This window comes from Panthera onca, chromosome E1, assembly GCF_046562875.1.
Source record: "Panthera onca isolate mPanOnc1 chromosome E1, mPanOnc1 haplotype 2, whole genome shotgun sequence".
Taxonomy (NCBI): domain Eukaryota; kingdom Metazoa; phylum Chordata; class Mammalia; order Carnivora; family Felidae; genus Panthera; species Panthera onca.
In genome coordinates this window covers 59,703,641-59,731,501 of record NC_138352.1, presented here as the reverse complement: position 1 = coordinate 59,731,501, position 27,861 = coordinate 59,703,641, and the positions used below count along the sequence as shown (strand labels likewise).

The 27,861-nt window shown below is 50.3% G+C and overlaps 1 protein-coding gene across 5 annotated transcripts; it reads left to right on the top strand.

The window, feature by feature from the left end:
- Nucleotides 1-5,463: 5,463 nt before the first annotated feature.
- KIF18B (kinesin family member 18B) lies at nt 5,464-26,233 on the top strand. 5 transcript variants are annotated; one of them, XM_060645869.3, is made up of 17 exons: nt 5,464-5,568; nt 13,449-13,510; nt 15,176-15,502; nt 16,143-16,300; nt 16,600-16,704; nt 16,896-17,006; nt 17,087-17,284; nt 17,426-17,602; nt 18,519-18,593; nt 18,733-18,833; nt 19,315-19,492; nt 19,854-19,981; nt 22,562-22,761; nt 22,983-23,511; nt 24,446-24,535; nt 25,043-25,146; nt 26,041-26,233. In XM_060645869.3, exons 2-17 carry the CDS (start codon nt 13,495-13,497, stop codon nt 26,106-26,108), a joined length of 2,565 nt encoding a protein of 854 aa, XP_060501852.2. In that variant the 5' UTR covers nt 5,464-5,568; nt 13,449-13,494; the 3' UTR covers nt 26,109-26,233. The 5 variants fall into 5 exon arrangements, 4 of the variants coding, with proteins under 4 accessions (XP_060501852.2, XP_060501851.2, XP_078293190.1 ...); XM_060645868.3 differs by having other exon boundaries at nt 25,372-26,233; XR_014136094.1 differs by lacking the exons at nt 24,446-24,535; nt 25,043-25,146; nt 26,041-26,233 and adding exons at nt 24,021-24,153; nt 24,249-24,432.
- The last annotated feature ends 1,628 nt before the right edge of the window (nt 26,234-27,861 follow it).

Genomic DNA, 27,861 nt, shown 5'->3' with positions numbered 1-27,861 from the left:
TTTCTTCATCTATAAAATGGGGCCGATAAAAATATCTACTTGAAGGGCTGCTGTGAGGTAGTAGGTGAGAACCCGTTTTGTAAGTTATAAAGCAAAATGCAAATGCACGATTATTATTACAACCCAAGTCTCCTGAGCCCTGTGATTTTTTTTTTTTTTCTGAGCCCCATGATTTAAACCACTTTCGGTTGTACTTCAGTGCCTGGGATGGTGATGGTGATCATCAAAGAAGATGAAGACTCTTGGGTTGTTCTCCCACCCTGATAATCCCAAAGTGAATGTAGGGCAGGGGTTGGTTTGGGGTACACAAAGTGTGGAGCTAAGTGTTGAAAATGGGTGCCCTGAGTCCTCCCATGTCCAATGTGGACTCCCCCACCCTTCTGTTCTATGGCCTCCAATATGGGGTGAGAGAAGGGATGCCCCAAGGCTGTGGTCCACCTGTCCCTACTTGCTCTGCTGGTTCAACATTACTGAACATCTTCAATGGGCCAGGCCCTAGCTTGGTGTGGGCTCCAGAGATGCATAAGAAACCATCCAGAGGGGCCACCTGGGTGGCTCGGTCGGTTAAGTGTCTGACATTGGCTCAGGTCGTTATTTCTCGGTTCATGAGTTTGAGCATCTCTGCTGTCAGCTCAGAGCTCACTTTGGATCCTCTGTCTCCCTCTCTCTCTGCTCCTCCCCTCTCTGTGTTTCAAAAATAAATAAATATTTTTTAAAAGGTTAAAAGAAACATGTTTAAAAAAAAAACATCCAGAGCTTCAAGATACCCACAGGGGTCATACAGAGACATCCAGGACATAGTGCTATTGGAGGGGGCGGGGGGAGGCTTCCCAAACTGTCAGGAGGAGTTACTCTCAGGGAGCTGGACTAAAGGGAGGCTTACAGTTTTACTTACATAATGTTTGGAAAGGTTTTACAAGGTCTCCCCCTTTGAAATTTGAGCTCCCCCCGCCCGCCCCTAGGATTTGTTGCCGAAGCTGCCTTCTTGGGGATGGGGTTGGTGTGGGTAGAACCCAGGGAACTGAGGGTTTTCTCTTCTCTTGTCCAAGGGCTTGGGAAATAATGGAGCTGGGTGAACAACATATACCCTCATCTCTGTATCAACACCCAAGTCATAAGAACACCTATGTACTATTCTAAGAATTTCAAATGCATTCATTTATTTAAACCTTACAATGATCCCACAAAGATAGTTACGACGAACACACCCATTTTTTGCATGAGAAAACTGAAGCACAGAAAGGTGAATTAATTCACCCAAGATCATATGGCTTACCCTTTCTGGGAGCAGCCCTCTTGCCTGGCCATTCTCGGGAGCAGGAGAGGGGTTGAATCCCACTCCCTCCCAGCCAGAACAGTCTCCCCAACCAGGTCACCTGGCACGCCTGCCCACAATGCTTGCTGCCCGGCCAGCTTGCACAGGGGCAGGGATCCTGCCTTTCCCCAGATGGTGAAGGGTAAATTTGAGGGTTCCTTCCCAGGTGCCCAGGGCACAGGCCCCTTTGCTCCCTGAGTGAGGACCCCAGCGTGGATCAGGACAACTGCATAGGGCCAGGTAAGTACCAGACCTCTCCAGCCTGCCCAGAGCCAAGGATGGGTCCGCTACACCCTAGGCTATTTCCACTGCCTGCGGAACACCTGTTCATTATTCAAAGCCCAGGTCCATTGCCTGCTCTTCCATGAAGGCTTCCTGAACTTCCCCCAGCAGTCACCTGCAGGTCTCCAAGGCCACACCGAGAGCATCTTCCACATAACAATGGCTGACTCAGTACATAACACTGTGCCTGCCACATAATAACCACTCTACCATAATAGCAGCTATTCAAACATCTGTCACTCTCCTAAACTTCCACCTCCTGCTGGTGGGTGCTGTGATGCACTGCCTAGGTCTCCTTCAGGACCAAAAGATCTATTCCCCAGCTGCTGAGAGTGCTGCCGGCAGGTGGCTCTGGGCTAGCAGCCCCCTTCAGGGATGGCCTCTGCTGATGGGGGGTGCCTTGCCCAAGGTCCTGCCCACTTCTTAGGGCAGCCTGTTTCCAATGATAGATTAGCGTGAGGGTGTAAAGTCCTGGTCCCCTAGCAGGGCTTTTACACTCAGGACAATTCTGAAGACTCTTCCACGCGTGTTCATTCCAAGAGCACATCCCAGTAAACTTCCTGCACACTGATCTCCACCTCAGAGTCTGCCCCATGGAGTACCCAACCTGCGACACCTACCCCAGATCTCATCCATTCACTAATTCCTTCAGCCAATTTTATTGAGTACCCGTGATGTGACAGGCCTGGTAGCAAAGGCAGGAGATGGAATGTGAAACTAACTATCCAATGGGTGATCACATCTCCTACCTCCTGGAGAAGGCAGAAGTCAAGAGGGTGACTCTACCAACCTCTACCATAAAATCCACAAACTTCCCTGCATCTGGGCCCCCCCTCTCTTACTTCTTTTTGCCTCCATGGAAGAGCTGTCCCCCCTTCCAGGGCCCAACCTGTCATTGTGTTCTGTATCCAAGGCCCTCCCACCAGCGTACCAAATCTGCCCTTGTTTGTCCAAGACTGTTCTGGTTTTCAAACTGGAAGTTCTATATCCTGTTAAACCCCTCAGTCCCAGGTGGGCTAACTGGAGTGGTTGATCAGTGTATCCTCCATGTTTGCTGGGGACCTCACCTAATTGATAATCAACACCTCTCTTTACTCTTTAGCGGCTCACTCTGTATCAGCTCCTTCCCATCATCCTTCAAAGCTCGCCTACCTTTAAAAAATCCTCCCTTGACCCCGCATCTCCCTCCAGCCTCTACCTCCTTTCTCTGCTCCCCTTGACAACCAGAGGACCTAAAAGAGTAGTTACAACTTTCTCACCTCCCACTGTGGTCTGGCTGCTGCCACTCCTCTGAAACGGCTCCCACCAAGGCCAAGTGTGAACCCCTTGCTGATAAACCGAGTGGACACTTTTTCAGTCTTCATTGTGCTTGACTTCTGTGCTAGGCTAGACTTCAAGATCTGGATTTTTTTTTTTATGTTTATTCATTTTTGAGAGACAGGGAGGGATAGAGAGAGAGGGAGACACAAAATCTGAAGCAGGCTCCAAGCTGTCAGCACAGAGCCCAACATGGGGCTCAAACTCATGGATGCGAGCTTGTGACCGGAGCTGAAATTGGAAGCTTAACTGACTGAGCCACCCAGGTGCCCCTCTGGCTGGGGTTTAAGGATGGCAAGAGTGAGGTCCTGAACTTGGTTCACAGACCTTTGAAGATTGATCTATATCTGGAGCAGCTAATGCCACACGCAGGTGCAAGGAGGTGTAGTGATAAGTATTCGGGGAGGATGTGCCTCCCCTCAGGCTCCTTTGAGCACCTAGGCTTGGTGATCTTGTCAGTTGCAGATCGTGAGAGAGCCACACACACACCTCACCAGAGCTGAGATCCTGTTGCCTTTCACAACACATTGGCCATATCAGCCCAGAAACATCTGCCGCCACACAAGGCAACATTCTTCACCTAACCCTCACATCTGAGTTCTAGACCTCGAGATACCAGTTAGGCCAATGCCAGGCTAATATCCCTTTATCAGCATCTGCAGTGTTGGGTCCAGGGGATTTCCATTTGTGTCCACTAAGGTGGGCCTGGCCAGGCCCCACCAAAGCTTCTCAGCATCATGGGCTCCGATGACTCTCTTACCAGCAAAATTCTTTTCCCTTGGATTCTGAGATCCAAGGAACAGTTCCTTTGGCTTCAACTTGCATGCCACCTCCCCCCAACCCTCTTTTTCATTCTCTTTATAGCCCATATATCACATCATTTTTAGTACTAGCTTAATTGTCTATTTTCTCTCATGGGCTGCAACCTCCATGAAGATAGGAGATGGTGTTTATCACTCACCACCCCACCCTCTGGGCCCACCAATAAATACTTCGTGGACGAATGAATGCAAGAATACCTATTATCATCTCACCGGATGTTGGCAATGTGCCGCACTTACATTATTTCTAATCTTTGTAAGTAACAAGCGAGGTGTCCCCTGTCCCATTGCCCACAGCCAGGACAGCCTCTGCTCCCTGTCTTACCTCACCTTCTCCAGTTAACTGTCCAAACCAGAATTGGACCAAGGCAAGACCAGGCTGACAAGGACACAAGAGGAATCTGTTTCCCTGGTGGTTCCTGGGGATCCCAAACCTCTGTTAAAATGCACATCTCTGTGAGAGGGGATGGGACCCCTAAGCTGGAAGCCATGCTTTAGGAGTTGTATTTCTCCTGGGTAGTGCAGATGGCAAGAATACCCTGGTTTTCTTGTAGCTTTACAGTGACAGCACTTTGTATCGTTTTCTCATGTTACTCTCGCCAAAACAGCAATGCTATCCCATTGTAGAACAGGCAATGGAGGTCCAGGTAGGTGATTGAAGAGTTTGGGTCAAATAAACCAGGTGTTAAATAGTGACTCTACTATCTTGATGTCAGGCCCACTGAGGGAATTTTGCCTCCTGCTCTCTTGGATGCCTCAGACCTTCTCATTGTCCCAGGGTGGGGACAGATCGGGTTAATGAAACTGGTCAGCGATTGGCTCCAGGCAGGCATCACCTGTTTCATCCTCATCAGATTCATACAAAGCTGTCCCCTTACACATGCTAGGGGTTTGGAAGGCTTTCACATCCATGCTGTGTTAGGTGAGTAGGAAGGAAAGGGTATTTACCCCATTTTATAGACGAGGAAACGGACATTCAGAGAGCAGCAATGACTTCCAAAGTCTCAGCACTAATTGGTGATTCAGTCACTAGTGATTGGAATCGGGCTTCCTGATTTCAGTGCAGGGCTCTCTCTCTCTCTCTCTCTCTGACCTCCACAACCTCCAGTATTGAGGAGCAGCATGAGGCTGGCCCACCAGAAGCCAAGCAGCTGGCGATTATGAAGGATGGAGACAGTGCTGCCCAGCGGTGCCCTAAGGGGCCGAGCCTCGTATTCAACAACCAGTCCATGCTATTCCTGACGCTGTCAGAGTCAAAAGGGTGGAATTGCCATTCTCTGTCTCCACCGGCTTTTCCGTATCAAGGCTGTTCTCGAAGTTCATTCTTGGGATGGTCGCGGAGTGAGAAGAGACCCTGGACAGTGGCTAAAAAGTCCCTCTTGGATCGGTAGATGCCATCGTAGCCCACAGAAAAAGGTTTGAAAACGTGCTTGATATCTGGTTGTTGCACGTGGTGATGAACCCAGTCCCAGGCACGGCAGCGTAGGCCGCGGTTCCCCGGTACCCCAGCTCCACACAGGTTTCGCCCCGTCTGGTGCGGCCATAGTCGGAGACGCTGCCTCAAAACCAGCAGGCAGTAAGGGGAAGTGCGCAAGCGCACAGTTGACACTTCAGCGCTGTACTTTGTTACTTAGGAAACAGCCAATCAACGATCCGGACGGTGACCAATGGGAAGCGCGGATGAGCCGACCCGGCTAATTTGAACGCGCGGCGCGGGGCGAAGGTTGGCGCGGGTGGCGAGCGTGTGGGGTGAGCTCTCCGGTGGTCCGGGGCTCACGGCTGCGGCGGACCCGGCTGTGAGCGGAGACACCAGCGACGGGGAGCCGAGGAAGGGTAAGCTCTGGCCCACGGCGGAGTCGGCCCCGCGGGCTCCAGCGCTCAGGCGGACCCATCCGCTCAGGGCGGAAGCAGCTTTTGCGCCAGACCCAAAGGTGCAGCGTGGAGACCCAGCAGGTTCTGGGTGGCTCCCTCCGAACGGGACGGGGCGCGGTGGGGGGAGCAGGGTGCTTCCTTCCACAACTGCGTGGAGATCGGGATCCCTCTGCTCATTTGTACAGGACCTGGACGGGGTCGACACAGCAGCACGGGGCCCGGCCCTCTGTGCATCCGCTCTGTGAAAGGTCCTCCTGCTCACTAAATCTGGAGATCTGGGACCCTTGCACGTCTGTGTGGAGTAGCTAAGACCCTCTCCGCACATCTATACGGAAGAACTGATTGCAGAGCTGTGCCAGCGGCCGTAAATTTGTTACTGGGGCAGTCAGTAAATATTTGATTGAGTAAAGGAAGGAATAAAATATCTGTATGACAGAAAACCATGCCTTCCGCCACTGCTCCTAGGATGCCCCTCCTCTTAGCTTTGGCACTTTTGACCCCTTAAGATAAAACAGGACAACAGAATACATGTGTAGAAAAAATTTTTAAAGGAGTTAGCAGAAATTAATGAAATAGAATTTTACTATGTAATAGAGAAGATTAACTTAACCAAAGCTGTATCTTGCAAAGACTAGTAAAAAGGCCAAACCTCTGTCAATATTGATTAAGATATAAGGAAAAGAAATAGAAAAATGATGTTGGGGGGGGGGCGACTGGCTGGCTCAGTCAGAAGAGCATGCGACTCTTGATCTCTGGGTGGTGAGTTCGAGCCCCACGTTGGGTGTAGAAATTACTTACATAAATAAAACTTAAAAAATAAAGAAAAATGATCTTAGGAACGAAAACAGGAGCATAACTTCAGTTACTGAGACATTAAAGAGAGAGACTTCAATGGAACACCCTTTTAACAATGCTTTTGGACAATTTTCTAGGAAAAAAGAAAACAACTTAGCAAAACTGACTCAAGAAGTTATGGGAAAAATTTTTTTAATGTTTTATTTTTAATTTTTGAGAGAGAGTGAGAGAGAGACAATGCAAGTGGGGGAAGGGCACACACACACACACACACACACAGAATCTGAAGCAGGCTCCAGGCTCCAAGCTGTCAGCACAGAGCCCTGTTTGGGGCTCAAACTCATGGACTGCAAGGTGATGACCTGAGCTGAAGTCAGACGCTTAACTGACTGAGCCACACAGGCACTCCTTTAAAATTTTTTTTTAATGTTTTATTTTTATTTTTCAAGAAATTATGGAAATTTTTAACACACTTAGGTCCATTGAGGAATTAGTTTCAAATCTACCCATTAAGAAAAAAGAAAAACCCACCAAATTCCACCAGAAATTTATGAGCAATTAGAAGAAAAATTCTAATCTACAAACTCCCCTTAAAAAAAGAGAAAACATTTCCAGTCTATTTTGTGATACCAGAAATGAGACAAAATTACCAATCTTTTTTGTAAATGTAGTTGTTAAAATCTCAAAGAAAATATTAGCCATCAGAAGTCAGAAATGTATATTAAAAAAATACATCATGGGGCGCCTGGGTGGCTCAGTCGGTTAAACGTCCGACTTCGACTCAGGTCACGATCTCGCGGTCTGTGAGTTCGAGCCCCGCGTCGGGCTCTGGGCTGATGGCTCGAGCCTGGAGCCTGCTTCGGATTCTGTGTCTCCCTCTTTCTCTGCCCCTCCCCCGTTCATGCTCTGTCTCTCTCTGTCTCAAAAATAAATAAACGTTAAAAAAATAAAATAAAATAAAAAAAATACATCATGACCAAATGGGGTTTATCCCAGGAATATGAAAGTGGTTTAACATTAGAAAATCTAATACAATTTACACATTTACAGATTAAAACAGAAAACATATCCCATTAGGCACAGAAATAGAATTCAATAAAATTCAATACCCATCCTTGATTTTTTTTTTAATTTGGTAAAATAGAGGTAAATTTCCTTAAACCAACCAAAGGTGAAATAATAGGGGCATCCCCTATACAGTTAGGAAAAAGATAAGATTGTTCGTCCTTGCCTCCATTCAAGATTGTACCGGAGGTCATAGCCAAACTACAAGACAAGAGAAAGGAATACAATTAAGAAAGAAATAAACACAGTTCATCATTTACAGCCTTAGGATTGTCTATTTAAAAACCAAAATAGGGGCGCCTGGGTGGCTCAGTCGGTTAAGCGTCCGACTTCGGCTCAGGTCACGATCTCGCGGTATGTGAGTTCGAGCCCCGACGTCGGGCTCTGTGCTGACTGCTCAGAGCCTGGAGCCTGTTTCAGATTCTGTGTCTCCCTCTCTCTCTGACCCTCCCCCGTTCATGCTCTGTCTCTCTCTGTCTCAAAAATAAATAAACGTTTAAACCAAAATAAAACAGCTCCTTCCTCTGACCTCTGATCGACTACCGATAGAAAGAACCAGTGGTCTTTGGATGTTGCCCTGTGGGTACCAAAGTAAGGGGAGATGGGAATTGCAAAAGCCCAGCTACGGAACAGAATAGTCTAGGATGAAACAGAATGCCTCTGGTGACAGTCAGAACAAGGTCAAATTCTGGCCTTGCCACTTACCATTGATGTGACTAGTTCCTTCCGGAGTCTCAGTTTCCCTTGTAGAGTAGGATTATAACAATTGTATCAACAGCCACAGAATGAGATTGTTGTGACAGTTAATGACACCATTTGAAAAGCAGTTAGCATAGTGCCTGATACATAGTTATGTGCTCAATAAATGTTAGCTATAATAGTAGTTATTCTTAAACTTTTGGATTCAGACCCTACTCTTCTCTGGCTCTTATCCATCCACTGCATGCTGGACCTGGTGCCTACGTATCTGGACCTGATGCACAGACTGTATCAGAAGAGGGTCCTGCTCTCTTGAAGCTTGAGGACAAGAAACACACGTGTGATGAGCCCCCTGGGTGGCTCAGTTGGTCAAGCATCTGACTCTTGATCTCAGCTCAGGTCATGATCTCCAGTTTGTGAAATCGAGCCCCACGTCAGGCTCCTGCTTGGGATTCTCTCTTTCCACCCCTCTCCCACTTATGCATGTGTGCTCTCTCACTCTCTCAAAATAAATAAGTTTTAAAAAAACAAAGAAAGAAAAAGAAAGAAAGAAAGAAAGAAAGAAAGAAAGAAAGAAAGAAAGAGAGAGACATGTGAGAGATGTAAGGGAGTGATGAGGGGGATTACAGCAACCCCTATGAAAATAGAATGTCCAAGGGCTAGGCACCTTCGCTGCCTTCCCAGCTCCCGATGTCTGCAGGCAGATCCCCTCAAGTCCTCAGAAATTCTCCAGGGGCTTCTAAGGAGTTTGTTCTTTTTTGGCCTGTCCCTATGAGGGTGGGCAGAGAAGCCTACCCTGAAAACAACTGAATCTTGGCTTCCCAGCCCCAGCTCGGCAGTGAACTAGCCTCTGGGTTTTAATGAGCTGCCCTGGGTTAGAAACAGGACGTGACTGTGGCTGGCTCAGAACCCTGAAGATCTTATTAAAGAATCATCTCCCTTGTACTTTGGGCTGAAATGCTCTTTCCAACTGAGGATCAAAGCAAACTTGACAAACGTTCTCTCATTAATCTCCCCATCCCCCTGGGGTGGGAGCAGATCAGTAGCTGTTCTCTCTGGCTCTCGAAGGGGGAAGCTGATGCGACGTTGACGACATTGACGTGGTATGGCCGGAAAGACCTCCCCACCAGTCAGATGCAGAGCGGAGACCAGGACCCAGACGTCCTAGCTGCAGCCATGCCAAGTGTCACCATACCCCCTAGCCTGTGCCCCCAGCACAGTCTCAGGAAGAAGGAAAACATCTCATTAGGCAAACAGTCTGCCTCACTGGCCCTCAGGAGGCAGAGAGGAGAGAACTGTAAAGGTTATGTGCACTCCGTTGCCAGTGCCCTTTTTAATTTCCTGCTTAGAATGTTAGGCTGCTTTGTGGCTCCTCCTCAGCTAAAACCCTCCTGGTGGGGGGCTGGGACTGCCATTAAGGCAGCCAGTGTAGACCTAGATGGTAGGGCCAGGTACCCTCTGCCTTTACTTCCCTGGGTATAAGAGTAGGGCTCCCTGGGGGCAGGAATGCAAGGATGGGAGACAGGAACCCTCTCCGAGTGTTGAAAATTAGGTACAGTCCATATATCTGAAAGTGCTTGCAGAATACATAATGCTGGTTACATAAAAGGGATTATAATTATTATATAAACATATGGGACAATTACAACAATGTGATCATGAGAGCATAATATATAATATCATTATAAGGCAGTGTAGTCAGATTGCCTGGGCTGGAACCATGCTCCATCACTTACTAGCCTTGGGATCTTGGGCAAGTTGCTTAACCCTCTCTGTCTCAATTTTCTCACTGAAAAATGAGTATAATAATAGTATCTATCTTGTGGGATTGCAATGGAGATGAAAGGAGGTGGTATCCATAAGGTGCTTCAAACAGCCCCTGCATAGTGAGCATTTAGCTCTTATGTTTATTATGGCAGTCTGATTGCTGGGACAGGAAAAGAACTATACAGTGTAACAAGATTATTATTGGTTGATATCTTCCCCTTGTTTTGTGTGGGGAAGAAATTACAAAGTGTGGGGATAGGGACTGAGAGTTTCAAATCAGCTCAATTCTGCTTCATTCCCAAAGGAAAAACTGAGTAATTTACTGGAGTATTAGGGAGAAATCTCACTTTTCTTTCCTGTCAGTAGGACCTAGTCTTTCCTGGGAAAGCATTCATCTATTCATATCCCCCAGAAACAGCCCCTGTTCCTAAACCCTGTTAATATATCCCTAGAGGTAGGCTGAACTTTTCCAGGATATCCGTGACTCCTGCATTCCAGAAATTCCATCTCTACCCTTGGTAGGCTGGCTTGAAGGAGAATGAAAAAAGCAGAGAGAGATGTGAGATGAAATCAAGAGGGAATAGACAAATAAATGTTTGGAATTATTACTGGGTCAACATTAGGAAATCTGTCTATGCCATCCCCTGTATTAACAGATTAAAGAATGGGGCACCTGGCTGGCTCAGTCAGTGGAGGATGAGACTCTTGATCTGGGGGTTGTGAGTTCAAGCCCCATGTTGGGTGTAGAGCTACCAAAAAAAAAAAAAAAAAAAAAAAAAGGAGAAACACTATTATCATCCAGGCTGCACCAAAAAAAGCATTTGATAAAATGTAATGTCCATTCCTAATGGACAGTGGAGGGTAAGGAACTAAATATAGTAGAGCTAAAAATAGAAAGTAACTTTCATTTTTTGCAAACTATATCATCATTTAATTGAAAAACCTATGAGAATCAATGACAGTCTATTAGAGAAATCAGTAATGTGGCCAGATACAAGATCTGCATCCAGAAAGGAGTTGCTTTCCCATATTCTGGGAGAAAAAAATAGAGAATGCAATTTTATTTATTTTTTATTTCGATATATTTATTTTTAAAGATTTTATTTATTTATTTATTTATTTATTTATTTATTTATTTATTTATTTATTTATTTATTTTTTAAGTAGGCTCCACACCCAGCATGAAGCTCAAACTAACAACCCTGAGATCAAGAGTCTCATGCTCTACCGACTGAGTCAGCCAGGCGCCCCAAAGATTTTATTTTTAAATAATCTCTACAACCCTAAGATCAAGAGTTGGATACTCCACCAACTGAGCCAGCTAATCGCCCCTGAAAATGCAATTTTAATTTTTTTTTTTTAACGTTTATTTATTTATTTTTTTTTTAATTTTTTTTTTCAACGTTTTTTATTTATTTTTGGGACAGGGAGAGACAGAGCATGAACGGGGGAGGGGCAGAGAGAGAGGGAGACACAGAATCGGAAACAGGCTCCAGGCTCCGAGCCATCAGCCCAGAGCCTGACGCGGGGCTCGAACTCACGGACCGCGAGATCGTGACCTGGCTGAAGCCGGACGCTTAACCGACTGCGCCACCCAGGCGCCCCAACGTTTATTTATTTTTGAGACAGAGAGAGACAGAGCATGAATGGGAGAGGGTCAGAGACAGAAAGGGAGACACAGAATCTGAAGCAGGCTCCAGGCTCCGAGCTGTCAGCACAGAGCCTGACGCGGGGCTTGAACTCACGAACCGCGAGATCATGACCTGAGCCGAAGTCAGACGCTTAACTGACTGAGCCACCCAGGCGCCCCTGAAAATGCAATTTTAAAAAGGGCCTAGGGGTGCCTGGGTGGTTCAGTCGGTAAAGCTTCCAACTTCAACTTTGGCTCAGGTCATGATCTCACAGTTCATCAGTTCGAGTCCCGCCTTGGGCTCTGTCCTGACAGCTCAGAGCCTGGAGCCTGCTTCATATTCTGTGTCTCCCTTTCTTTCTCTGCCCCTCCCCTGTTCATGTTCTGTCTCTCTTTCAATAAATAAATAAACATTAACAAAATTTAAAAATAAAAATAAATAAATAAAAAGGGCCTAATAAAGACTATATAATAACCAATAATAAGCCAATCAAGAAATAGACAAATTCATGTAAGGAAAACTGAAATTTTACTGAGGATTATAAAGTTGTGAACAATGAAAAGATAGAAATATGTTCCTAGATGGGAAGACTTGATGTTATAAAGATGTCACTTGTCTTCATGTTAATTTATGAATTTTTTTTAATGTTTGTTTATTTTTGAGAAAGAAAAAGACAGTGCAGGTGGGGGAGGGGTAGAAAGAGAGGGAGACCCAGAATCCAAAGCAGGCTCCAGGCTCTGAGCTGTCAGCACAGAGCCTGACGCGGGGCTCGAATCCACGAACCGTGAGATCATGACCTGAGCCAAAGTCGGATGCTCAACTGACTGAGCCACACAGGCGCCCCTAATTTATAAATTCAAAGTAGTCCCAATTAAAATCTTAGCAGGTGTTTTCGTAAAACTCTGTAAGCTGATTCCAAAATCATCTGCAAGACAAGATGCCCAAGAATAGCCCAGAAAAGAACAGAGGTGATGTGTGTGATGGAACCACTGCGATTACAAGTTACTGCAGGAGGAACCTATCAGTAGAGGAGAATAGAGAGCCCAGAAATAAATTCATGTTCATATGAGAATATAGTTATGTTAAATGTGGCATTTCAAATTGGTAGAGAAAGAATGCACTATTGAATAAATGGTCTTGGTATAATTGCTTACCATTTGGAAAGAAAAGATATTTAGAGGGGCTCCTGGGTGGTTCAGTCAGTTAAGTGTCTGATTCTTGATGTTGGCTCCGGTTGTGATCTCACGATTTGTAAGATCAAGCCCCATGTTGGGCTCTTCACTGACAGTGTGGGGCCTCCTTGGGATTCTCTCTCTCCCTCTCTCTCTCTGCCCCTCTCCTGCTCATGCACATGCACATGCATGCTCTTTTTCTTTCAAAATAGACGAACATTGAAGGAAAGAAAGAAAAGGTATTTAGAAACCTCATTCACAAAAAAATTAATTCTGTCTGGATAAAGAGCTAAATGTAAGAAAAAGTATGAGACAGAAATATAAGAAAATTACCTCGGGGAAGGAATATCTTCTTAAATATGACATAAAACCATAAAAAAAAGAAGGTTGACACATTTAGCCATTTAACAATGGAAAACCTCAGGGGCGCCTAGGTGACTCAATTGGTTCAGTGTCCAATCCTTGATTTCAGCTTAGGTCATGATCTCGTGGTGGTGAGATCAAGCCCTGCATTGGGCTCCATGCTGGGCATGGAGCCTGCTTAAGATTCTCTTTTTCCCTCTCTCTCTGCCCTTTCTCCACTCATTCTCTCTCTCTCTCTCTCTCAAAAATAAATAAATAACTTAATTAATTAATTAATTAATTTTAAAAAATGGAAAACTTCTGGGGCGCCTGGGTGGCTCAGTCCATTAAGCATCTGACTTCGGCTCAGGTCATGATCTCACGGTTCCTGAGTTCAAGCCCCTCATCTAGTGAGCATGAGACCTGTTTCTGGTGAGCATGAACCCTGCTTCAGTGAGCCCCACTTCTCTCTCTCTCTCTCTCTCTCTTCCTCCCTCCCTCCCTGCCTCCCTCTCTGCCCCTCTTGGGATTCTCTCTCTCTCTCCCTTTCTCTCTACCCCTCCTCGCTCACTTGCACCCTCTCTCTCAAAAAACAAAAAAAACAAAAAAAAAAAAAGGAAAACTTCAGTGTGGCCAGGGTAGGATTTTTTTTTTTACCAATGATGCATAGTTGGTTTGATACCAAGAGTAATATCAAAAAATTTACCACATCAACAAAATAAAGGAGAAAAAAACCCACATAAACATATCAGGAGATGCTGAAAGATCATTAGGTAAAATTCTAAACATTCCTGATAACAACTTGAAGTTAAAAAGAGTGAAGGAAATTCCTATTATGATAATTAACTATTTGTCCAAAACTAATTTCTAAATAGTGAATCACTAAAATGTTAGTTCCTTTAAGATCAAGAGCAAGACAAGGATGCCCGTTATCATCATTATTATTCAACATTGTTTTGTAAGTTCTAGGGAATGCAATAGATAAGAAATAAAATATTTGGCGTAACCATGGAGAAAAAAAGGTAAAAAAAAATTTTTTTTCTGATCTATAACTGTACTCAGAAAACTCAGTAAGTTCTAATAAAAACAATTGGAATTAGTAAGAGTTTAAGGGGAGTGGGTAGAAGGCAAATGTATAATTAACAATTGTGTTTCTTCCCCTAGCAATTACCACCTGGAAACGGACATGCAGGAAAGTTCTCCTTTCATAAGAGCAATTAAAGTACTTGGGAATTGTATTCCAAAGACAATTACAGAACCTATCTGAAGAGATGAAAACCTATAAAATCTTAACTGAGGGACATAAGAAATATCTGAATAAATAGAAAGGCAATAGCCATGTGCTTGCATGGAAAGTTTTAATGTAAAATAAATGTGTAAACAATACTATTCCAATTTGTAATCCCAATAGGGTTTGGGGGTTGTGTTCTGGGTTGGGGGTGGAATTGATAACGTTTTCCCAAAGTCAAGTAGAACAATAATGCATGGAAAATAGTTAAAAGATTTCTGAAGGGGCACCTGGATGGTGCAGTCGGTTAAGCAGCCGACTTTGGCTCAGGTCATGATCTCAGGGTCTGTGAGTTCGAGTTCCACATCGGGCTCTGTACTGGCAGCTCAGAGCCTGGAGCCTGCTTTGGATTCCGTGTCTCCCTGTCTCTCTGCCCCTCCCCTGCATTCTCTCTCTCTCTCAAAAATAAATGTTAAAAAAATTAAAGACATTTATGAAAAAGAAAGACTAATGGGGCAGGAGGGGCGGTTGGAAGGGGAGGTGGTTCTTGCCTTACTAGAAAAAAGCATACCGTAAAGGAATGAGATGGAAACTGTGGCACTGGCACGGGTGTAGACAGATTTGTGGAACATAGCAGCCCAGTGGTGGGCCTCTGAAAGCACTAAAGTCATTTGGATGGGTGGCATTTCAAGTGAGAAAGAGATATTTACTGATGGGTGCTGGCAATTCTTATTCTCTTGAGGTATCAGATGAAGATCAGTTGTTGGGGAGGGAGCGAGAGAAAGCCTTTGACCAGCAACAAGGCTGAGGGGGCGCCTCGACAGGCCGAAGGTCAGATTGGTCCTCATCTCCACTGTGTGCCTGCCCAGGTGTTGCCATGGTGATGGCGGTAGAGGACAGCAAGGTGCGCGTCGTGGTGCGGGTCCGGCCTTCCACCCCACGGGAGTTGGAGAGTCAGCGGCGGCCTGTCGTTCAGGTGGTGGATGAGCGGGTGCTGGTGTTTGACCCTGAGGAGCCCGATGGGGGCTTCCTTGGCCTGAAATGGGGCAGTACCCATGATGGCCCCAAGAAGAAGGGCAAAGACCTGACATTTGTCTTTGACCGGGTCTTTGGTGAGACGGCCACCCAACAGGACGTGTTCCAGCACACCACCCACAGCATTCTGGACAGCTTCCTCCAGGGCTACAACTGCTCAGGTGAGAATCTGGGCAGCGAGGAGGAAAAGCCCTGGTTGGTAGTGGCCTTGCCTCCCTGCTTCCTTCTAAGTGTTTCATCTGCCCTCTGACATGTGCCCACCTTCCCCTCCGCTGGGCACTTGCTGAGGAGGGTTCTGGCCCTTTCATTTCCTGTGGGTCCTCCATTCATTCTCCTTTGTGAAACACTCTACTGGGCTCTAGAAGCAGATCAGACAGACATGTTCCTTGTCCCCTTCATGCTTGCGTTCTAGAGGGGGGAAGACATTCATCACAAATCACCCCCACAAATGCATGATCACGAATGGAGGTTAGTAATGTGAGGGAAGGAACAGCAGGCCTGCAGCAGAGGAAGCTGCCTGAACTGGGGAAGGGAGAAGCTCTCACTCAGAGCAGAGACCCCTTTGCCCTGGAAGCCCCAAGCCCACAGGGGAGCTGGGCCATAGGCATGGAGAACTCAAAAGCCGCAGTGTGAACTCGGTGGGATGCGTGTCGGCAGTGGCAGTGGAGCTGTGCACAGGGAGGCGGAGGGAGGGGCTAGGGGAGAAGGGGAGGGCTGGCCTGGGTGGAAATGCGCAAGGGGGCCCCTAGGGAAGGCGGATCTGGCCCTGCCACCACCCTACCCCCACTCTGTCCCCCACAGTGTTTGCCTATGGGGCCACCGGGGCTGGGAAGACGCACACCATGCTGGGAAGAGAGGGGGACCCCGGCATCATGTACCTGACCACCATGGAACTGTACAGGCGGCTTGAGGCCCACCAGGAGGAGAAGCGATTCGAGGTGCTCATCAGCTACCAGGAGGTAGGGCTGTTCCTTCACAGGCCCTGGGCAGCCTCACCCCTCGTTCTCACAACCCCTAAAGGTGGGGAGAAGGGAGAGAGAGTGGGGAGAGAGGGTGGTAGGAAGTGGGCCGATGGGGGCTCGCTGAGAGCCCAGAGAGCATAGACGCAGCTCTGAGAGAGACTGCACTGGAATTAAACCTGTCCGTCCTGCTCTCGCCATTTAACACTATCCTGCAAAGTGCCACTCCTGGCATGGTGTTCTGTCATGCTGCCCCTGCCCTGCACCTCAGGCCTCTCTCTTGCTTCCTTTCTCCGCAGGTGTACAATGAGCAGATCCACGACCTCCTGGAGCCCAAGGGGCCCCTGGCCATCCGTGAGGACCCCGACAAGGGCGTGGTGGTGCAAGGACTTTCCTTCCACCAGGTGTGGGGTTGGGCTCGGGCGGCAGGAGCGGCCCCAGGGTTCTCTCACCAGGCAGTTTGGGGATCCCCTGGATCGTGGGGTGGTGGTGGGAACCAGGAGGTGACATTGGTTCTGAAGAGCAGCTCTCCCTGTTGGGGGAGAAGCCCCGTTTGGGGAGACCGCAGCCCCCTTCCTGGGCATCTCCTCCGTAGCCAACCTCAGCTGAGCAGCTGCTGGACATGCTGACCAGGGGGAACCGCAACCGCACGCAGCACCCGACTGACGCCAATGCTACCTCCTCCCGCTCCCATGCCATCTTCCAGGTGAGAGGGGTCAGGGGTTGGAGCCTGAAGCTGGGGCTCCTGATACCCAGCACCCCCTCACCCCTGCCATCTGCCCCCAGATCTTCGTGAAGCAGCAGGACCGGGTTCCAGGTCTGACTCAGGCCCTTCAAGTGGCCAAAATGAGCCTGATTGACCTGGCTGGTTCGGAGCGGGCGTCTAGCACCCACGCGAAGGGGGAGCGGCTGCGGGAGGGTGCCAACATCAACCGTTCTCTGCTGGCCCTCATCAACGTCCTCAACGCCCTGGCCGACGCAAAGGTAAAACCGCACAGACCCGGGGTCCTTCTCAGGGTGGGGACTGGGGGCCTAAAGCCAAAGTTCCTTCCCTCCAGCCCTGGGTCTCAGCCTGGATCCGTCCAGTCCGGCTACCTCACCCCATGCCCCCTTCTGTCTCCCCAGGGCCGTAAGTCTCACGTGCCCTACCGGGACAGCAAACTGACCCGTCTGCTCAAGGACTCCATCGGGGGCAACTGTCGCACAGTGATGATCGCTACTGTCAGCCCCTCCAGTCTGGCCTACGAGGACACATACAACACCCTCAAGTATGCTGACCGGGCCAAAGAGATCAAACTCTCGGTGTGTGGCAGCCAGAAATGGCCAACCTGTTGTGGGGGATGCAGGAGGAGGAAGGGGTGGGACCCACACAGCTCTCTCCGCTACCTGAGTATTCCCCCAAGGCAGAGGGAAGAAGTCCCCGAGGCTCAGTCTTCAGGGCGAGTCTGCTATAGAAGCCATGTAGTACCCATCCTTGGGAAGACTCCAGTTGCGGGAGAGGCAGGACAGTCTCCAGACTTGAAAAAAATAATAAGGGATGCCTGGGTGGCTCAGTTGCCTGGGTGGCTTAGTTGGTTAAACGTCTGACTCTGGGTTTCAGCTCAGGTCATGATCTCACAGTTCGTGAGTTCGAGTCCCGCATCTGACTCTGTGCTGACAGCTCAGAACCTGGAGCCTACTTCCGATTCTGTGTCTCCCTCTCTCTCTGCCCCTCCTCCACTTGCGCTCTGTCTCTCTCCGTCTCAAAAATAAAAAACATTTCAAAAATTAGAAAAAAAAAAAGGGAGACAACGGAAGGGGGTGGCCAAGTGCTGGCCAATGATCTTTTTCAGACTTGTTTTTAGCAGCAGGACAATATTTTCAGCCAAACAACATAAACAGTAACATGTAACACAGATAAAAGAGTTGTCCCTGCCTCCTCTGAGGAGCCCTGATGCTCCTGGAGCTGTTGTTGGGAAGCCCCTGGCCTGGTGAGAGTGTATTGGTCAGGGAGTCAGGAGTCTTGGGTTCCAAAGCATCCTTCTGCCTCTTGCTGTGGTCCCAGGCAAATCGCTGCCCTTCCCTGATCTGTTTCCCCAGTCGGGAGGGTGATTCTTGAGAATGTGAGTAAAGCGCCTAGCATAGTGCCTGGTCATCGGAGGTGGTGGCTAAAAGCCGCTTTGAATGAACACGTGAAATCTCTCTTGTACCTTGCCCCCCTCTCTACCCCGCATCTTAGCTGAAGAGTAATGTGATCAGCCTGGACTGTCACATCAGCCAGTATGCCACCATCTGCCAGCAGCTGCAGGCTGAGGTGAGGAGCCCTCCTGGGGAGTTTGGCCGGGAAGCAGGGCGCCAGAGGTGAGCAGTGGGGTGCCGCCAGGGCTCCGTGCCCACCCCTCAGCTCCTGTGCTCACCTGGGGCTCTGAGAGGCTGGGTTGCTCTGACTGCAGGTGGCTGCCCTGAGGGAGAAGCTCCAAATGTACGAGGCGGGAGCCCAGGCGCCACCGCAAGACCTCCCGAAATCCCCCAGATCCGGCCCTCCCCAGCAAGCGTGAGTCCTGCCTCCGTGCTTACCCTCTTTAGCTCAGCAGGGAAAACCCCCCTTCCCCAGCTTCTGTGCTGCCACCTGGGGTTGAGGGTTCCCAGCCAGTGCCCAGGACACTGATTGCCACCTCCAGTGCTCTCTCATTTGACACAGCGTATTCTAGACAGCCCTAATAGCACCTCTCAGTAAAATAAGAATAGAAGAAATGATCTGTGTCAGATGAGTTAGTGGCACCCCCCAGCCTGTATAAGGAGCATATACTATTTAAAAGAAGGTAAAATTAACAGACAAGCATCCTTGTTTCCTAAGCCAGGAAATCACCAACTCCCTCTCTCACCCTCTGCTACTGCCCACTTGTTACCCAGGCATCCATCCCTTATGGTTCTCTACCACCTGGTGCCACAGAGACCCCACCCCTCCCTGCTTTCCCCACCTGACCCTGTTTCCCGCCTCTCAAGTCCCCTCCTTTCCCCCTTATCCTTCCCAGCTGCCCTTCACCGTCCCATCTTCCCAGCCAGCCCTGCACCCCAGAGCTCCACCCAGGGTCTGCAGTCCTTCCAGAGGAGAGCCTGGGGCCAGAGGCCCCGGTGGGGAGGGTCATGGAAGGGAACTCTCCAGACCGGGAACCGCCCCCAGAGGACAAGGAAGACGACCCAGCCGAGGAGGTAGGACCTGGAGCTAGTGGAGGGTTGGAAGCAATGTCCCTCCTCAGCTCACAGAGTCTCTTCAGTTCTGGGCTCCCCACCTGGATGTCTTACGTGTTAGTCATTAAGGGGCTTTCAGATCCTGTGCAGGAAGGGGCGTCCCTGTCAGAGCCTATGTCTGGAAGTGACAAGCATGCATGTTACCAGAAGGGGAGCAGGGAGAAAGGAGGAGTCTGGGATGGAGAAAGGATCAAATGGGACCCGGTCAGCCCAAGATCCCCTCTTTCATCCCCCCTTGGAAGAGGGAAGGATTTTAAGATCTGCTTATGTGGGGGAGGGTGGCCATCCTGGCCCCTCTACCTGTGACTCCTCTCCTCCTTAGGTTCCAATCCAGGTACCAGAGCAGACCCTCAGACACCCACTGCCAAGGTCCCCGGGCCTGACCCTGCAGCCCAAGCCAGACACGGGCTGCCTCTCACCACAGAACTTGGGCAGGGACTGTTCTAAGCAGTAGGTGTCTTCTCGTTCTTCTCCGGGGTCCAGGGTGGCAGGCGATGGGTTCCGACCTTCGGGGGGGGGGGGGGGGGGAGCCGGTGTTCGGCACGTCGCCAATGCTCTGGTTCTGCTCTAGTTGAGAGTCGAGTCTTTTTCCCTCAATGTTGTCCCTGATCTGCTTTCAACGACTTAAGATTATCACCTACTCTGTGTACTTACCCGTCATCTCTATTCTTCCACATAACTGGTGAGCAAAACACCAAATTCCATCCAGAATTTGGCTGGCAAGCACCAAGTTAGGGCAGGGCTGCCTGGCTAGTGCTGTGCTTCCCAGTCTGGGGGCTGAGCTGCCCGTCTGTCCTCTGCAAGGAGGAACCAAGCAGCCAAGAGAAGTTGGGTGGCGGGCTGAGAAAGGGACAGCCGTCCCGAGTCAGGCGTTTATCAAGTGTCTTCATCAACAGATTGTGGCTATTTCTTCTCAGAAGTAAATACAGACCACCACCCAGAGCCAGAGAGAAATGGATTCTGGACCCTTCTTTCTGTGCTTAATAGAGAGGTGCTGCTAGTATGTTTTTCCTTGGCCCCTAGACCATAAATCCCCTGCCACTTAGCTTTGCTGCTGCCAACCCCACTCCTGCCTCCCCAGCACGCTTCACGCTAGGCAGTATATTTAAAGCTTCCGGACAGAAGGGCCTGTTTAATTTTATTTCTTGTTGGGGAGTGTCTGTTCCCTACTCAGCAAAAATGCTGCAGCCTGAATAATCAGCGGCTCATTATCTATCTCCTGCTGCTGACTCCCCGGGGCCCTGGAGTGGCCAGGATGCACTGGCAGGATGTCCCCTTGGCCCCCAGGGCTCCCACTGATGAGTCAGGGTCCCTTCCCTGTTCTGGCGTCCCCCACTATGAAGAGGGAGAACTCCAGGGCTCTCCTTTCTGCTTTGCCTCTGGTTTTGTGATCCCCGACAAGGTGCTTCACTCTTAGCTATGATTTGGGGAACATAGGCTTTATTCTCCTTTCTTCTTAGGGCTAATAACAGACACTAATAAAATGTGACAGAAGACCCCATGTATCAGGGGCTACAGAACATGCTAGATCCTCTCCATACTTGGAAACACCCTAACAACCAGATAATAGAAAATCATTTCTCTTTGGCTTTAGACTTTAGAATCTTAGACCACCAGGGCACTGAGTGGATCTTAGATTTTCCAGTTCAGTGGTTTTTCAGGATGTTTTTTAGCTACAAAGTCCTTTCTTCAAATGAAATCTTATGCTGAAGTTTAATATGTAGAACAGATAAAGCAGAGCTCCATTTTAAATGTCCTCCGATGGGTTTCGTGAAACCTAATTTGGAAACCCGTGGTATAGGCCAGCTCCCCACTTGCCAGATGGGGTACCAGGGCCACACGGCCAGAGGGACAGGGTGAGACCAGGGTCACCTGACATCCAAGCCCATGCTTTTCTCCCTAGACACTCACTTTTCTCAGTGGTCTAATCTTATAATGTGTGGCTCAGGCAGATGTAGAATGAGTTTCTGCTGTGTCCTTTTTAATTTATATCCGGCCTTCTTTCAAAAAGGCCTGGTGGCTGCTTTATCGAATGAGTTTGGATTCCCCAAGCAGACAGTGAAGGCAGAGGAGGGGGCTCAGGGATGGCCGGGCAGGTAGAGCTACCTGAGGATAAATTATTGGCCAGGAGTAATCCCCACCGAGATAACTGTGTCCATTCTTTCATCAGAGGCGTGCCTCACAGGAAGGAAATTTGCCTTATTAGAATCTAAATGTACAATATCAATAATCGCATTACCCTCATAATTCCCTTTAAATAGCCCCTCAGTGCATGCGAAGTGTGCATTGATCCACACCAGCTCTTTCAGGATCCCCACCATTAAGTGGACTGAATGCGTTTTCGAGGGTCTTCTCAGAACCAAGACGAACACAGCATATCTAATCTCATCTCCTCTTGTCCTGACAAGCTAGAGGTTTTTATTTTACCGGTCACAGTTAACTTTACAGTGCTTAGTCCTCTTTAAATACTTTATATACCAAATAATTCATTTCATCTTCCCAACCACCCTAAGAGGTGGGTGTATTTGTTATCCCCGTTTTAAGGATGTGGACACTGAGGTTAAGTAGTGCCTCCAAGATCACACAGCAGCGAGTGTGGGAGCCTAGATCTGAGCTGGCAGGCTGACCTGAGCCTAGCTCTCACTGCTGCTACCTTACATTGCCCCTTGGGTGGATGAACTTACTCAAGGTCAAGTGCTAGTAAGCGGCAGAGCTGAGAGGAAACTTGGACCTTCTGGTCCAAGGTCATTTAGTGCCCTTTCCCTACCTCCCAGGTCATTGTCTTTGTCAGGGCGCATATTTAGGGGTGAAGCCTCCCTCCTGCCTTGCTTGTGACCATCTCCACCAGCCTTGGTCTCCAGCAAGGGGGTAGCGGGGCAAGAGCCACAGCTGGGAGGGCGGGGAGGCCGGCGCGCCAGTGTGGGGGGCAAGGCAGGAGGGAGCCAGGGGACCCGCCCTCGTGTGCCCCTCACCGCCGGAGCAGTGGGGCCAGGTCTGAGGAGGGGCGGGATCCCCTCCCCTCCCTTCCAGGTTGGCCCTGAAGGTGCTGTGCCTGGCACAGCGACAGTACTCCCTGCTCCAAGCAGCCAACCTGCTGACCCCCGACATGATCACAGAGTTTGAGACCCTACAGCAGCTGGTACAAGAGGAAAAAGCTGAGCCCAGAGCCGAGGCCTCAGGCACACCCGGCCCGGCCAGGGGGGCACCTCTGGAGCTGCGTTTAGAGTCAGGTGAGTCTTGCCCCTGCTCTGCCTCTGTCAATGCCCTCTCCAAGACCCAGCTCGTGCTGAGGGGCGGCTGGGCCCTCAGCTGCTGGGTCATGCAGCGGTGGACAGGAGTCCCAGCAGACCTGTGGAGTTAGGGGCTCCTGTGTCTCCCCCAATTCTACAAATTCTCCTTCCTTCTGGATGGTCCCTGATCTCCCCTTAACACCTGCCTTCTCTGTGTTCAGAGTCTCCAGGATACTCTGGCCCCGTGACCCGGACCATGGCAAGGCGACTGAGTGGCCTCATGCACACTCTGGGGGTCCTACCAGGGCCTGACCGCACCCCAGCCCAGGTAGCCCGGCGGCCCACAGAGAAGAAGAGGAGGAGGAGACCGAGCCCCTCAGAGCCAGACAGTCCCCCAGCCCCGAAGCTGGGGACCAAACGCCAGCGCCAGTCCTTCCTACCCTGCCTGAGGAGGGGGTCCCTGCCTGAGGCTCAGCCTTCACTCGGGCCCACCACCCCCAGAGGGGGAAAGGCCTCCTCCTCCTGCCACTCCCCTCGCATCTGCCCAGCCACAGTCATCAAAAGCCGGGTGCCCCTGGGCCCTTCTGCCGTGCAGAACTGCTCTACTCCTCTGGCCCTGCCCCCTCGGGACCTCAACGCCACCTTTGACCTCTCAGAGGAGCCCCCCTCAAAACTGGGTTTCCTTGAATGCACTGGCTGGGAGAATGTTCCCCAGGAGCCGAGCAGGCTGGATCAGCCCTTCATCCCCAGGTGGGTCTCCCTTCCAGCCTCCCTCCCATCCTTCCAGACCAGGGATGGGGAGTCGGCGAGGGAACAGAGGTGCTGCAAAGAGTAGAAGCCAGCCTGACTCTCAGAGCCGGACATTTGCTGTCTTTCCCCCTTTGGTCTGAGCAGTGTCGCTCCCCAGGCCCGGGACTGCTGCTCCTTCCTGGCTTGTCTGTCCATACTTCAAAGCCGCCGGCTCTGTGCTGGTTTGTGGCATGCCCGCAAGGAGCTAACGGGACCCCCTCTCAGGGACGGCCAGCAGGGAGCAGGAATAAGGAGGTGGCCTAGCCCTCTCTGTGCCTCTGCATCACTGGTACTCTCTGGCTCAGTCTCAGTCCCAAGTCCCGCTGATAAATATGTGCTCCTGCCATTTCCACCCCGGATTCCACCCTCCAGCCCAGCATTTGGAACTGGGAAGGGGATCCTCAGAAAAATTTTACTCAGCCATTTTTCAGTGAGACGATGAAGCTCTCAACTTCACCTTCCACCCACAGGAAAGGGGAAGGATGACCAGCTCGGGACAGTCCAAAGCCAAGAACAAATGGCAGACTGACCTTGTACTTGTGAGGCCAAGGGCGGTGGGCTGCCCAAACCCCCTGCCCGTCCTACAGCCTGCACCACCTCTCGGTAACAGACTCACAGCCAGGCAGGTGGAAGGGTCAAATTGTTTGAACTCCAGTTCCCTGCACGTGCCAGAAACTGACATCTGGATGTTCTCCCAGAACAGGCCTGTCACTCAGCTGTCAGCCCAGGCCGAGTGAGGCAGGGAGAGGAATCCACCTCTAAGTAGGAAGAAACCTCAGAGGTCATCTTATCCAACCTCCCCACCCGCCGAGCTGGGGGCTGGAGGGAGGAGGCGCTGGCACCTTTTCCTGGTTCCCTCCTGACCTGCCTTCCTTTACCTCCCTCCCTCCCGCAGTGGACCTGTACCCCTGTTCACCATGAAAGGCCCCAAACCAACATCTTCCTTCCCTGGGAGCTCAGCCCGCAAGAAGAGGCGCGTTGCGAGGTGAGGCTGGGGGAGTACGTGGGGAGAGACGGAGCTTTCTCCGGGGCAGCGGATGCTGAGCCAGCTACGGGGCTCCGCTGTGTCTCTGGACCCCTTGGAGCCAGTAGCAGGGGTCCTGTGAGCAGGGCCAGCATCGGATTCTCTTACTGAATGAGGTTCCCTTGACCCTTGCTAGTACAGGATTGTACCAGAAGGGAAGGGTAGCTCCCTTCTTTAGTGAAACGCTACAGGCTCCTCTCCATGAGGGAGACGGTCAGTGTTCACTGGTTAATCTGGGGACCAGATCACCCACCCCTCACCTCTACTTCCCTGCCACACCCCACGAAGCTCTCCTTCCCACTGCCTCTTCCTGCCTTCAGATCTGGCCTTAGAAGCTCGAGCTGGTGCTTGGCCTCCCCCTGCTCTCAAGGCTTAGTGTCTAGCTCTACGCCTCCACCCCTACCCTGTAGTCCCAAGGTGTGGCTGTGACCTTCCTAACTTCCTTCCTTCCTTCCCTCCCTCCCTCAGTTCCTCAGTCTCCCGCTCCCTGGGAGTGGCCCGTGGCCGAAGCCGCATCGCCCGCCTCCCCAGCAGCACCTTGAAGAGGCCAGCTGGGCCCCTCACAATCCCAGGTGACTGGCACTGGGGACAGGGATGGTCTGGGCCACAATGGGAGATGCAGACAGGAAGGAGGAGGGGACAGGAGGGCCAAGACCCAGGTGAAAGGAAGGCCTGGGATATTTCCCAGCGTTTTAGGGACCCTGATGAGAGAAGTGGGAGAAGAGTGGGGGTGGGGAGCAGTGGGACAGAACCTGACTTTCTTCCTCCCTGCCTGTCCCCATCCAACTGGCCTGTAGAACCCCCCTCCAGTCCCCGCTGCCCTGGCAACCAGAGGAGCCAGCAGGAACTGATGGGGATTGGGGGAGCCCTGTCATCTGGGAGCTCTATCACCAAGGTGTCCTGACCCACCAGCTCCTCGTGGTCCCGGGAACCGCCTGTGCCAGGAGCCCTGACCTGCCTTCCTCACCTCGGAGCAATTAAGGGCAACACCCTCTTCCTTTATTAACACTCCTCACCAGCCATTCATTTTGCTACCTGCCCTCTTTATCAATCTCTTGTTATACTCAGTTTCTCAGCCTGTATATATTCATCTTGAGTGTCAACATGTTGCTATTTTAAAGGTGCAACCACCTTACCTCCCCTAGTTCATAACACTCTCCACGCGAGCAGGTGGCCTTGGGGGACTTTGCTCCTCCCCTCCCATCTAACAGAGGGCTCTGTGCAGTCATGGCCGCTGTGCAATGAAGAAGGGGCGAGGATGGGATGGGATGGGATTGGGCGCGGTAGGGGCTCCCAGCCTGACTCTCCCTGGTGTGTGAGAGAGGGAGGCACCGTCAGCCTCATCCCTGCAGCCCAGAGCAGGAGCCCCAGCCCCGGGCTGCCATCCTAGTGATGATGTGGATGATAGTGGTGTTTGGATTTCCAAACGAAGATAGCTTTATCATTTCTTACTCTACTGCAAACAGGATGCACACTCAGTGTAAAAAGAAGCGTACAGAAGAGAGGGAAATTCAGCCTTAATGCTACCACCTAGATGTAAGAGCTGTTAATACTCGCGTTTATATCCTCTGATCCTTTATTTCTGCATATATACATATATATGTACATGTAGATATAGATATATTTTTTTATTATAATTAATAAACCATCTCCATTCTTGGTGTGTGTTTCTTTCCATATACCTGCACAGGATAGCAACCTTCCCCAGAAGATTCTGAGTATAGAAAGCGTTCCCCACTGCCTCCTTCGGCAGCCTGAGGTCTGGGCCTAAGGGTGAGCTCTGCTGCTTACTCCGTGGCCCCATCCCCCACCAAGGGCCTCTGCTCCTGAGTGGGTGAAGAAAGCATCCCACGTACAGGCCTGCACCATCCTTCTGCGGCCTTGGGCAGAGGTTGCTAAGAGTCCTGCTGTCAGGGAGCATGTGTAGCGGCCCCAGGTCTCAGGTGAGGCTCAAGGCTCAAGGCTAAGCCCCGACCGCTTGAACCCAGTACAATCTTCCTCCAGCTCCAAAAGCCCCACTCTCAACCCTATTCGTGGCTTTCCTTTCCACTCATTTGGGTTGTGATGGTTCAACACAGGTTCACCTCTGTCTCTCCAGGAAGATGTGGCTGGCTGAATGAATTAATAGTGTAAATAAAATTATAGGAGTCTGTGTTTAACTTGCTTCTCAAAACAAACATGTTAAAGGTGTTTAGCACATTTTGAGTAGCGTGTAAATAATGCTGCTAATTTCCAATGAGTCCTCGCCGTTCTGGGGGAGCAGCCTCCCCCTCTACCTGGTGAGCCCTGCCCCACTCAGTTTGGACTCCTATTTGGAGGAATGGAGACAAGAACACAGAAGAGGCGCCCTGGGTCCTGCCCGGCTGCAGGCATCTCACAAAACTTTGCGACCTTATGAGGTATAATGAGGAAAGAGACTCAAGAAGGTTAACAAAACGTGCCCAGGGTTAGACAGCAAGTGGCAGGGCCAGGACTCGGACCAGGGTCTGGTTCTTCGCATAACACCAAGCTGTTTGCCTTTAGAAGTGAACCGGCATTTCTTCCTGCGTGCCTGGGGTTCCCGCCTCTCCAATTAGTCTTAATGAGTTTTTTCCCCCCATGCTCCATGATTCCCACAGAAGCAGTCACAGCTCCACATCTGTAGCCCCCAGCGGCCTGGCGTGGTGCCTTGACCTTAGGAGACCTGGCTGAGTGCTGTTGGATTCAAATGGAATAACTTGCGCATTTCCTGGGGCCCTCACATATATTCATCTCATTTGATGGTCACCATCACCCTTGCAAGCACCGGGGCAGCAGGCACAGGACAAGGCGGCTGGTAACGAGGGCCAGAAGGGCAAGCCTCACACAACAGGGTCCATCGCACGAGGCAGAATCTGCCTAGGCTGGGGGCAGCCCGCAAGAGGAAGAGGTCACTCTTGACAAGGATGTTCTGCAACCGGCCATTCGCTCAGCAAACATTTGTGGCTCCATGGTGCAAGATATGCTCTCGGATGACCCATTAAATGTACAAAGACTCTGCCAATGGAGTTAAGCACGTGTGGCTCCTGCCCTCAATCACAGGAGGTCTGGCTGGGAGTGCTCGCTGCATGGTGTCCCGCTGGCCAGGAGGCAGCCTGGCTGGTCCCAGCTTTGCAGGGAGCTGGCCAGGGCTGAGGGGGCAGTGAGCTGACAGCCAGCTCCCAGCTGACCTCCGTGGGTGGCGATGAGGCTCTGAGATTGGATTGTTCTTACATAAAGAGAGTCATCCTGGAGACACCGCAATCAATGCCCCCCGCCCCCATCCACTG